Source organism: Crocuta crocuta, unplaced genomic scaffold (genome assembly GCF_008692635.1).
Source record: "Crocuta crocuta isolate KB4526 unplaced genomic scaffold, BGI_CrCroc_1.0 scaffold28, whole genome shotgun sequence".
NCBI lineage: Eukaryota > Metazoa > Chordata > Mammalia > Carnivora > Hyaenidae > Crocuta > Crocuta crocuta.
The window spans coordinates 9,637,247-9,649,453 of record NW_027533256.1 but is presented as its reverse complement, the minus strand read 5'-3'; the positions used below and the strand labels follow the sequence as shown (position 1 = coordinate 9,649,453).

The 12,207-nt window shown below is 43.4% G+C and overlaps 1 protein-coding gene across 1 annotated transcript in view; it reads left to right on the top strand.

Annotated features, from left to right (window-relative positions):
* Positions 1–12,207, top strand: part of VSTM4 (V-set and transmembrane domain containing 4) — a 110,230-nt gene that overhangs the window by 73,802 nt on the left and 24,221 nt on the right. The window contains exons 6-7 of the mRNA XM_077746462.1: positions 1,461–1,567; positions 3,024–3,085. Coding sequence (XP_077602588.1) covers positions 1,461–1,567; positions 3,024–3,085 — 169 coding nt within the window. The remainder of the gene's footprint in view (positions 1–1,460; positions 1,568–3,023; positions 3,086–12,207) is intronic.

The following is a 12,207-nucleotide window of genomic DNA, read 5'->3' as shown; positions in this document are numbered from 1 at the left end:
GCACTGTAAGGATGAATCTTATACATACATTTCTTACACGTGCAAGGATATCCACAGAATAAATTCCCAGAAGTGAAATCGCTGGGTCAGAGTATAAGCCTCTGTAATTCTGATTGCCAAATTATTCTGATTGCCAAGTTATTCTTATTGCCAAGTTATTCTCCTTTGGGAAGGGTTTACACTCATAGCAGCCATACATCTGAGTGTCTGATTGTCTACATTCTTGGCAAGATAGTGTTTTGCCTCCAATGTGATTATTGCCATTCTGATATGTGGAGAAAGGAAGTTCCAGTATGTTTTAATTTGGATTTTTTTTGTGAGGGAGTTTTAGCATGTTTTCATAGGTAAGAGTCTTTCCTCTTGCGTGCTGTTTACTGCCTTCTTCATTTTGATTATTAGGCAGTTGGTCATAGACTTAAGGCTTTCTCGAAAGTCTTTATGTATCAGGGAGATAGTCTGTCTTGGTAACTGCATCTGCCTAGATGGAACATGTGCCTCAGGATAAGAGATTCTAAAAGGGGCCTCCCTATGGGTTGCTGGAGCCAATACGATGCACTTGAAATAAGAGTGATATCCATTCAATAAAGTGTGTAGACTCCATCCCACATGTAGGATCAAGATTTCACATCAGGCCAGTCTTTGTATCTTTTGTCACTTAGAGCCTTTGTCTTACCTGTAATAATAAGGCTTATTTATCAGTGCCGTCATTCTGGGTTATCATGCGTAACACATCCAGGAATCTGATATTATAGTGATTACAACCTATAGCTGATAACTGAAGACACCTGCAGTCCTCCTCAGGGTGAAGCCACTTACCCTCTACTGATGGTAAAGGTACAGCAGAGAAGAATGCGTGACCCATTATGGGGGACCCTGGAGACTTCCAGAAGAAAGCATGAGCCATCATGTGAGTCCCTAGAGACTTCCAGAAGAAAGTGTGAACAATCACGGGGGAACCCTGGAGACTTCCAGGTGCAGCTCCCAATCTCCTTTCTTCGTTGCACAGGAGGGGCTCTGTTTTTGGATTCTGAACCACAAAAATATGTGCAAAGAATCTTGGTTTTACAGAAGCTCCAGCAGAAGTTTCTAATGGTATCTTAATACCCTACTATGGATGTGGCCAAGCCAGACTGTGTAACTCATGAAACCAGTGTAAACTATCAATCTGTACATCCGTAAGTGTGTAGACAAGCTGGCCCTGGATCTCTCCAGGGATCTGTGAACTTTAAAAAGCACATTATAAACCACTAACTAGCTCATCTCAACATCCTTATCTTAGCTGCAGGTCAGCCCCAGACCTCCAGACATCCCTGGAGAATAACATAGAGTGATCCCAATCCAGACATAAGATAACCTTACCTTAGATAAGTACTCAGGAAGCACACAGAAACTATTGCTTCCTTTCCCTTTCCCTGGAACAAATCTGATTTTGCCTTCACCAAGTCTCTTCTCTTCTACAGCTCAGGGGAGACTGTTACCAGCGTGACCAGCTTGGCCCCACTGCAACCCAAGAAAGGCAAGAGGCGGAAGGAGAAGGCTGACGTGCCTCCTGCAGTCCCTGCCAAAGGTAGGAAGCAAGCACCTGCATGGGAGCCAGCACTACTGATCCAGGTTGGGTCTGGGATTAGAAGTGGGATCGGGGCAGGGGGAAGAGACAGATGGAAGACATGACATCCAATGATTACATGGCTTGGAGAACCCCACCTAGATCCTGGTCATAACTGAGCCTTATTACTGAGGTGGGGCTCGGGGTGGTGCACTGGCCCAGCATGCTTTAGTGGGGAGATGGGGGGGTCAACATACACAGACTGATTCCACAGTATATTCCACCCATACTGAAATATATTTCAACTATTATTTCAACTATTAACATGCCCTGCATATAACAAGGTGGGACAAGGGGGTGTCAGCATCTTGGTTCATTCAAGGGAAAGAAGCCTCTGATTTTTCTAAAGGTGTAAACCAAGTAGTTTATTTTGGATTGGCCCTGGGGATAAAACGAGAGTTAGCCTTTGATTCCAATTATAATGTAGAGCAACGTGGGTGAGAAAGATGGGTGTCTCTGGAGGCAAGAACTGCCCCTGTGTTAGGAGAACTAAGACCATGTACAGATAGCTCCTAAAATAACCATGGCCAATTTGGGAGACGTTCATACCTCAAATAATTTGAAATGTAGTTGGAAGTATTAGGACTTTCCAGGTGAACAATTTAAATAACAAGACAAGATACATTTTATCCCTCAGGTGGGGTTTCACAGGCTGTCCCTCAGGGACCTTTGAGGTCATGTGGTGAATGACACTGGTGCTCGGGCTGAACACACGTTGGGTGTACAGAAAGGCTGGAAGGCCTGGGCATTCTGGGAGGCAAGCCAAGTGTAGATCCGGGGGGGAAGGGGGGCAGAGAACCCTGCTGTAACATCTCATTCAATCAGAATAGATAGTACTCTACTTTGCCAAAGATAAAAGTGAGACTCAGAGAGCTAAGTGATGGAGTCTGGCTTGGAGGTGAGGTCTGTCTGACTTTCAAGGTCAAGTTCAAGTTCCGAATCATTGAAATGCTCATTACATGACATTGTGGGGAAGAGCCTTGGTTTTCTCCTCTGTTAAGTGGGGACCATAAGACCCTCCCTGATGATCTCTCAGGGCTGCTGTGAGGGTCAAGGTCACTGCTTTCACTATTAGTGTGTAGTTAGAATGAAGCCCCTGGGAAGTTCCCAGGCTCAGCCTTTACCAAACACACTTGGTTCTTGTCTGCACCCCTTACCTCTTTGTAGCTGGCAGTGTTTTATGTAGAGCTGTTTCGTTGACCTTGATGATGGGAAGGGATGACATGGCTTAAGACTAGGGCCGAATTGCTCTCCATCGAGGGGCACCCAGTGGTACCTAGATCAGAAACTGGAGTTCTTCCATAGGGGCAGGAAGGGGTCCGTGAGTCTCCCCAGAGTATGTCTTTGTGGCTCATGATATGTGGACATTAAGAGTCCAGGGAGAATTACAAGCTAAACTCTTGACATGTTTCCTCAGCCCCCATAGCCGCCACGTTCCATAAACCGAAGCTGCTGAAACCACAAAGGAAAGTCGCCCTGGTGAGTGACCCTATTCTGTTTGTTGCTATCCCCTCAAGCCTTAAACACACCGCAGAGCCCAAGTTGTAGCTTTACTGACTCCAACCATGCTGATAGCTCTCGGTGCTTTGATCCCCAAGCAAGGACATTCTCTCTGCTTGGGTCAGCTTTTGGGACATCTTCTCCCGACATCTTGTTCCCAGAGTGGCTTTCTAAAACTCAAAACAGAACACATATTTCGTTATAAATGCTACTTTGCAAAAAGAAAGAAAAAAAAGTCACACTCAGGAAGGTATTAAATGGAATATGGGCCTGCTTGCATACATGTCCCTGATAACCACTCTGGAGAGACTGCTGAAGAACCTTCCAGAAAATATGTCATAGCCTTTTATTTTGAAATAAGTTTAGGATCACAGAAGGATTGGGAAAAAACGGAGAGTGCCCATCTGCCCTTCACCCAGCTTCTCCTAATGTTAGCATCTCACATAGCCATGGTGTATTTTTCAAAAGTAAGATTACCATCAGCACATTGCCATTAGCCACACCCCAGACTTTGAACGGATTTCAGCAGTTTTTCCACTTATGTTCTTGTTCTGTTCCAGGACCCAGTCCAAGTTATCACATTGCATTTAGTTGTCATGTGTCCTGAGTTTCCTCCAATCTGTGACATTCCCCAGTCATTCTTTTTCTTTCATGGCCTTGATGTTTTTAAAGAGTATTAACCAGTTTTTTTTTTTACAATGTCCTTTGATTTGCCTTTCTTTGAGGTTTTCTGGTGAGTAGAGATGACATGAGGTTCTGGATTATGGAGTAGAATGCAGAGGTGATCTTTCCTTCTCAGTGCATCTTTTCAGGGATGCATGATGTCGATCTGTCTTATTAAAGGTGACATTAATTGCGATCACTTGGTTAGGGTGGCCTGTGCCAGGTTTCTCTGTACAAAGTTACAGAGTTATTTTTCACTTTCCATACTTTATTTGTGAGGCTCCAGTCATTAAGTCTGGTTCACATCCAAGGGAAGGAGACGAGCTCCCTGTCCTGAGGGAGGAGTATCAAAGAATTTGTGGATCTGTGTGAATTAACACAGTAATTAATAAATATTTCAGGGGAGATAACGTGAAGTCTAAGTCAATATCATGTTTCTCCTTGAAATTTTACCCACACTTCTAGCATTCATCGATGGATTTTGCTTGCAGCAGTTATTAGTATGGTGTGCTAATAGTGATTTTCTATTTTCCTTAATCCCTCTACATTTACTACTTGAAATTCTTTTGTAAAGAAGAGCTGGACACCTTCCCTCATTTATTTGTTCACTGATTTATATCAGTACGTGTGCATGAACATGAACAATTTTAAGCTTCTAATTATATTGTTTTTACTTTGTTTCCAGTATTGCTTAGCGGTTGTATATTTGTATGAGAGACAGAGAGATAGACAGAGGGGGAGATAAATTGGCAACCCTATTCTAAAATGTGGCCAAGATAATCTTGAAGGAAAAGAAAACAGTGGAGAATTTATACGTCAATTCCCAAGATTTATCTTAAAGCCACAATAATTAATAAACTATAGTATTAGCACAAAGATAGATAAATTGATACAAAGGAATAGAATAAAGAGCCCCAAACAGATCTAGTTATGTACTGTCACTTGATTTATGACAAAAGAGGCATTGCGGGGCAGTACAGGGATTACTTGCCAATATAAGGTGATGGGTCTGTTGGATGTCATATGAAAAACAATCCCTAACCCCTACTTTACAAAAATTAGATAAGGATCATACACTTGTCTAATTGCATGTCTAATCTGTCATGCATACATCTAACAAAGGTTCTTTTCTAGAATATCTGAACACCTACAAATCAATAGGATGTAAAAAGACAAGACTACAAAAAAATCAGAAGTCTGAAATATGCATTTCACCAAAGGAGATACACAAATAATCAGTAAGCTCATGAAAAATATTTAATCTCAAAGTTCACACCTATGAGGATGGCTAAAATGAAATACTTTTTTCTTTTTTTGCCTGTTTTTCTCTGACCCATTGGGAATTTAGGAATGTATGAAGTTTTATATGTTTGTCAGATCCTTTTTTATTTTACTTTATGTTTCATATTTCAAAAATCATTAATTGCCAGTTCATTAAATTTCACCACTGCATTCTTTTTTTTTAAATTTATTTATTTAAATTCAAAGTGGGTTGGGGCACCTGGGTGGTTCAGTCCGTTAAATGTCCAACTTCGTCTCAGGTCATGATCTCACAGTTCGTGAGTTTGATCCCCGCATCGGGCTCCGTGCTGACAACTCAGAGCCTGGAGCCTGCTTCACATTCTTTGTCTCCCTCTTTCTCTGCCCCTCCCCCACTTGTAATCTGTCTCTCTTTCTGTCTCAAAAAAAATAAACTTAAAAAAAATTTAAAAATCAAGTTAGTTAGCATACTGTGTAGTATTGGTTTCAGGAATAGAACCCAGGGATTCCTCATTTACATATAACACCCAGTGCTCATCCCAACAAGTGCCCTCTTTAATGCCCATCACCCATTTAGCCCTTCTCCCTACTCCCCTCCCCTCCAGCAACCCTCAGTTTATTCTCTGTATTTAAGAGTCTCTTATGGTTTGCCCCCCTCTCTGCTTCTATCTTATTTTTCTTTCCCTTCCCGTATGTTCATCTGTTTTGTTTCTTAAATTAGACATATGAATGAAGTCATATGATATTTGTCTTCCTCTGACAGACTTACTTCATTTAGCATAATATACTCTAGTTCCATCCACGTTGCTGCAAATGGCAAGATTTCAGTCTTTTTCATTGCCTAGTAATATTCCACTGTGTATCTATCTCTATATTATATCTATCGATATCTATATATCACATCTTCTTTATCCATTCATCACTATATTCTAAACAATTATTTGAACCAAACATTTACTAGTTTTGTTATTATTCTTTCTTGAAGCTAATGTCTTTCCCCCTAATATCTTTATTTGCCTTTACATTTGAGCAGTTTTTCTGTGAATGGAATTCTAGTTTCAGAACAGTTTCCACTCTGTTCTGGGAAATATGCTAAGCGCTTTATGTGCATTTCTATTTACTTCCCATATTGATCAGTATAAATGCCAAATTCCTTACTGTGGTCTCTAATGCCCTATACCGTGCAAGCCATATATGTAGTTTAACGTTTTTAGTAGCCACATTGAAGAAGTAAAAGGAAATAAGTGAAACCAATTTTAATAATATGGTTTATTTAACCCAATATAACAAAAATAGTATCATTTAAGCATATAATGTATACAAAAATTATTAATGAAATATTTTACATGCTTTTTATTCTGCAAAGACTTCAAAATCCAGTGTATATTTTATGCCTACTGCACACCTCATTTCAGAACCACATTTTAAGTGCTTGGAAGCCACATTGGACTAGTGGCTACCATATTGGAAAACACCTGAATATGATCTAGCCTACACTACTTCTTTGACAACATTTTGGCCACTGACCCCCTTCCTTGTTCCTTTCTGGCCACACCAGCCTCCTTGCTAGTCCTTAGACATACCAAGAATGCTCTGGAAGGACCTTTGCACCAGTTCTTCACTCTGCCTGGAACATTCTCCCCAGGATATGGTTGTGGCTTATCTACTCACCCCCTCAGGTCTCTCTATTCAGCTGTCACCTTGATGGAGAAACCTTCTTGAAATCCTATATAAAACTCTGCTCACCCTCTGATGGCACTCCCTGATGAGAGGTACCTTGATGTGCTTTATATTTATCTATTAGTTGCCTCTCTCTTCTACCAGAATGTATGGCCCATGAAGGCAGGGAGCCTGTCTGCTGTGGTCACTGCTGTATCCTCCATACCCAGAGCAGTGTCTAGCATGATAGGGATTTGTTATTGACTCTGCACGCCAGCTCAGTAGAGTTGGTTTTGTCATTCTGCTTTTACAGATGGGTGCCTTGAGATGCAAAGTCAGCAAAGTGCAAGACTCATGACCTGAGCCAAAGTCGGACACTCAGCCGACTGAGCCACCCAGGTGCCCCCCAAAAAGTGCTTTTTGCATGTTGCCATAGTTAACTTTCCTAATAAGTTCTTCACTCCCGATCCCCAGTTTTGCATGTTAGGGCACACACTCCGTTTAAGAAAAGTGAGTTCCCATGCCTCACAGGTGTGTTGATCCTTCTGTGAAGACAGCCCCACTGCCCTGGTAGATGACCCCTTGGCTGTGTTGTTGGTCTTAAATGGACAACTATCTCTAGTCCACAGCCTGGGGGTCGCACCTCTCATTTATCCATTGAACAAAAATCAGTTGTACATTTATGGGGTACAAAATGCTGCATTAAGCACTTGAGGGGCCAGTTATAAGCAGAGCAGAGTCAACAGTATTTTCAAAAATAACTCTGGTCTTAGTCACAAGTTTTTGTTGTGACTAAGAGTTTTGTTTGTTTGAGTTTTGTTTGTGTGTTTGTTCGAGCTGGTGTGCTCCTCCCGATGCAGATTCAACATAGGACATTCTTAATCTTCACAGAAAGTTAATCGGGGCAGTTATGTGATTTATATGCATCTAATTATATGCATCACAGGGATTCTTTGTTTTATGGTAGTATCTCCAATAACATTTCTTAAGTACCAGATTATCTGTTAATTGCTTACAAGACGAAAAGACTTAACATTTTCTACACCAAATTTTCCAGAAACGAGTCAGTTTGGACACCAGTTCATACCTAGAGCAATATATGATAAAGAAAAGAGCTGACTTTGAATGGGACTCTGGCTGACCAGCAGTTTAGAGTCACAAATAATCAGGCCTAGCGTCTGCAAGTTTCAGTTACTATTCAGCTTTATTCTCCCAGGAGGGCAGCATTGACCTTAGTCTCAATTTGGTCGATATTTAGCTCTCAGATCAATAAGTCTTGATGGTAGCTGAGACTAAAGTCAATAGATACTTGTTGACTCACGCGGGCCTTGGTGGATATTTTAGAAAATAACTTGGAGACATCTTTTCTCCTGGGCCTGGCACAAGTTTAGGTGTTCAGTTCTGTCCCAATTCCATTTTGCTATCATCACCATGAACCAGTGCTTCCTGGAGTGGTTATAGACCCCAGAGCCGCAGCTGCCCTCTCTCCGGAGTGATGTCAGCACATGGTCACCTCAAGAAGTCAAGCTGCCCACTGACCCTGGCACCTCTTTAACAAGAGGGAAGAATGTTTATTGAGTACCTGCTATGTGCCAGTTCCTCTGCTGGGGGCTTATAGATTCCGTCTTACTCATCTTTTTTTTTTTTAATTAAGTTTATTTATTTTTGAGAGAGAGAGAGAGAATAAGCAAGGGAGGGGCAGAGAGAAAAGGGGACAGAGGATCTCAAGCGAGCTCTGCACTGACAGCACACGTCTCAAACTCGTGAACCTCAAGATCATGACCTGAGCCGAAGTCGGACGCTTAACTGACTAAGCCACCCAGGCACCCCTCCATATCACTCATCTTAACTGTAAATCTTAACTGCCAGCTCCTGATGGGCCCTCTGGACTCCAGCAGGCAAAAATCACAGACGCGTTTCCTTGTGTTTTCACCCTCAAAGCATAAAAGTGGGGGCCTTTTTGTATGTTTCCGAGACAGCACGGCATTTTGTGGGAAGTACGTATGCCAGAGACTGGGAGTGGCTGGGAGGTTTCAAAAATAATAGGATTCAAGAGGAAAAAAGAGAGGAACAAGGCATTTTAGACATTTTGTAATCAAGATGCACAGGCTGACCCTCCTCTTTTTTCACAAACAAGCAGGACACAGCCCGCTTTCCAAGTTATCTTATCACATAACGAACGAGGCCACACACCGTCACCAAGGGTCTCTGACTGGCAGTGTGATCGTTCTGTCTAATAACCATAAACACTGACAGGGAGTCATTGTTTCTACACCAGTGCTTCTTCTTCTTTTTGGGGCCAAGGGAGGACTTTAGCAAAACGTAAAATGTGTCGTTTCCCCATGGCAGAGCCCCCAGAACTTGTGGGGCTAATGCAGAAACTTCCAGGAAAAGCTGTCATTGCTTCCTTGTTTCTGAAGAAACAGAGAAAAATCAGATGTGCATTTGATTGATTTTTACTGTATTGGGTCAGTTATTGATTTGGAGGTCAAGTGGAGGAAGAGGAAACAGTTTCTGTGATTGTGGAGGCAAGACCTCAGTGCTTAAAGAATGGCAACAGGAAATATGGATTTGAGAGGAGGGTAATCAGGACCCCAAAACTAACCGAAAGAGAAGAGAATACAGTCCTTCGGATTCAATGAACATTTTTAAAAAGTTTATTTATTTATTTTGAGTGTGAGTGGGGGAGGGCCAGAGAGAGAGAGAGGGAGAGAGAATCTCACGCAGGCTCCGCACTGTCAGCACAGAGCCCAGTGCAAGGCTCAAACCCATGAAGCTGTGAGATGGTGACCTGAGCCCAAACCAAAAGTCAGACCTACTGAGCCACCCAGGTGTCCCTGGGCTCAATGAACTTTTGTACACTCCTGCCTCTGAGTTAACACCCTCGTCACCTCTGTAATTAAGGCACTTGTACGTAGTAGCCAGTAGCCAGAAGGCTCAGGCTACCTCTTTTCTCTAAGGAGAAAATGATCTCTTGCAAGCAAAAGATCCGAGACACAGACAAATCAGGAACATGATGGGCTTAATTACCCCAGATTTCCCAGTGGGCCTGTTCCATCCTGTCTGTCCCGCTCGGATCCATCCTCCACGTGGCCACCTAGAGATTGTTCCCAAACACAACTCCAACCGTGTCCTTTTCCTGCCGAAAATACTCCCTTGGCTCCCCCTTGCTTCCCGCATGAAGCACAGCTTCCTGTGAGCGATGACGTAAGGACAGACTGGGCTGTCCCCCGCTGCAGGTGGCTCTGCCCGGCACCTGCTGCCCCACCTCGTCCTCCTGCAGAGCCGCCACTCCCCTCAGAGAGGTGGCTCCCCAACGACCTTCTTTTGGAGTCCTCCTGCCCCTGGAGCCTCACTTACCCGCAAATCTAGTAGTCTGGGCACCTGTTATGCCTCCGGAGTCAGTGCTCCCCCATCACCAACTCATAAGACACTTTTCAGGGAAGTTGTTATTTCTGACCCCTCAAGGCATCCCCGTCCTTGTTCCTGGAGGTGAACGTGGACCGTCCACCACCACCCCAGCTGACTGCTCTCCTTCCTGGCTGCTGCCCGTCCCCACACGGGGAGGCTGCTTCCCCTCCTCCACCTGTCCGGGGTGTTGGCTGTCTCTGGGATGCTCTTCTCCTTGAACAGATTACCAGGGAGAGGCGACACTGTCCCAGTTGAGCCACCGGGCAGCCCATCTGTTCTCTCACGTGCATCTTCAAGTCAGGTCCAGATTGCTTCCTCCGACTGTTCATGATGCCTTTGTCCTGGAGGCTCCGCATGCACCCCCAGTTCATCGCGGCCACACGGACCCATCATGTCCCCCAGCCCTGCTCCACCTGGGATATCCCGGCCTCAGGGAATGGCTGTCCCATCCAAAATCTAGGTACCTTCTCCCTCACCCCTATGTCCACTGGTGCCCGAAGCCCGTCTGCTACTTCTCAGGATGCCCGGGCTCCTTCCTTTCCTCCCACTGGCCGCGCAACTGGCTCTCAGGCCACCACCTCCCCATCCACCTGACTTCCGGGCCTGTGTTTGGGGCCTCCACAGCACCTTACCTGTATTTTAGCACTTCCCACAGCACATCGAAGTTATATTTACCCGCCTGATCGGACTTTCCTCTCCACTAGAACCACGTGGTTCCTTTATACAACGTGACTTCTACGTTTCTTATACTACAATGGCTGTACATTGTAGATACCTTAGATTGTGTAGACAGTGGGGACTGTTTTCTTTTAGTTGTGCTAAAGTACACGTCACAGAAAACATACCATCTTAGCCATTTTTAAGTGTACAGTTCAGTAGTGTTAAGTACATTCACATTGCTGTGCAAACGATCTCCACAAATCTTTTCATCTTGCAAAACTCTGTATTTATTAAACAACGCCCCTCCCTCCCCTCTTCCATCAAACGCCCCCTCCCCCATTTTCTGTCTTTATAAATTTGATTACATGAGGTACTTCGTGCAAGAGGTATGTATCTTGTTGTGACTGGCTTATTTCACTTAGCATAACATTGTCAAGGACCATCCATGTTGCAACAGGTGTCAGAATTTCTTTTTTTTTTTTTAAGCTGAATAATATGTGCTTGGATGTAGATGCCACATTCTGCTTATTCATTCATCTGTCCATAGACACTAGAGTGGCTTCACACGTTAGCTATTGTGAATGATGCCACTGTGAACACTGTTATACAAATATCTTTTTGAGTTCTTGATTTTAGTTCTTGTGGACATATATCTAGAACAGGAATTGCTGTCGTGTGGTGATTCTATTTTTAATGTTTTAAAGAATTGCCATACTGTTTGCCACAGCAGCTGTACCATTTCACGTTCCCACCAACAGTGCACAGGGATGCAAGGATTCAGTTTCTCTACATCTTTGCCAACACTGTTCTTTTCTGGTTTTCTGTTTTGTTTTTTTGGCTAGTAACCATCTTAACGGGTGTGAGATGGTATCTCGCGGTGGTTTTAATTTGCAATTCCCTAACAATTAGCGATGTTGGACATCTTTTCATGTTCTTGTTGACCATTTGTGTATCTTCTTTGGAGAAGTATCTATTCAAGTCTTTCCNGCGCGAGTGCAAGTACGGAGCTCCTTACTTCTCTGCCATCTTGCCCCCTCTCCCGTCTTTTCCCCATTTTTAAAAATCAGGTTGTTTGTTTTGTTGTTGAGTTGTAGGAGCTCTTTATATATTCTGGATATTACCTTCTAGTCAGTTAAATAATTTGAAAATATTTTCACCCATCCTGTAGGTTGCCTTTTCCCTCTGTTGATTGTGTTCTTGGTGCACAGAAGTTTTAAATGTTTGTTAAAACTAGTTTTAAAATCATCACGGACTTGTTCTCCTCATCACTGGGTCCCCAGTAGAGGTGCTGGAGCTTACAGAGTGTGTGTGGGGTGAATGAATGATTGAGGACATAGATCTGTGATCGGAGGTCTGAGTCTTCACTGCTCAAAGTGCAGTCCGTGGGTCATCAGCTTGGCTGTCACCTAGGAGCTTGTTGGAAGATAGAAGCTCAGACCCCACCATCG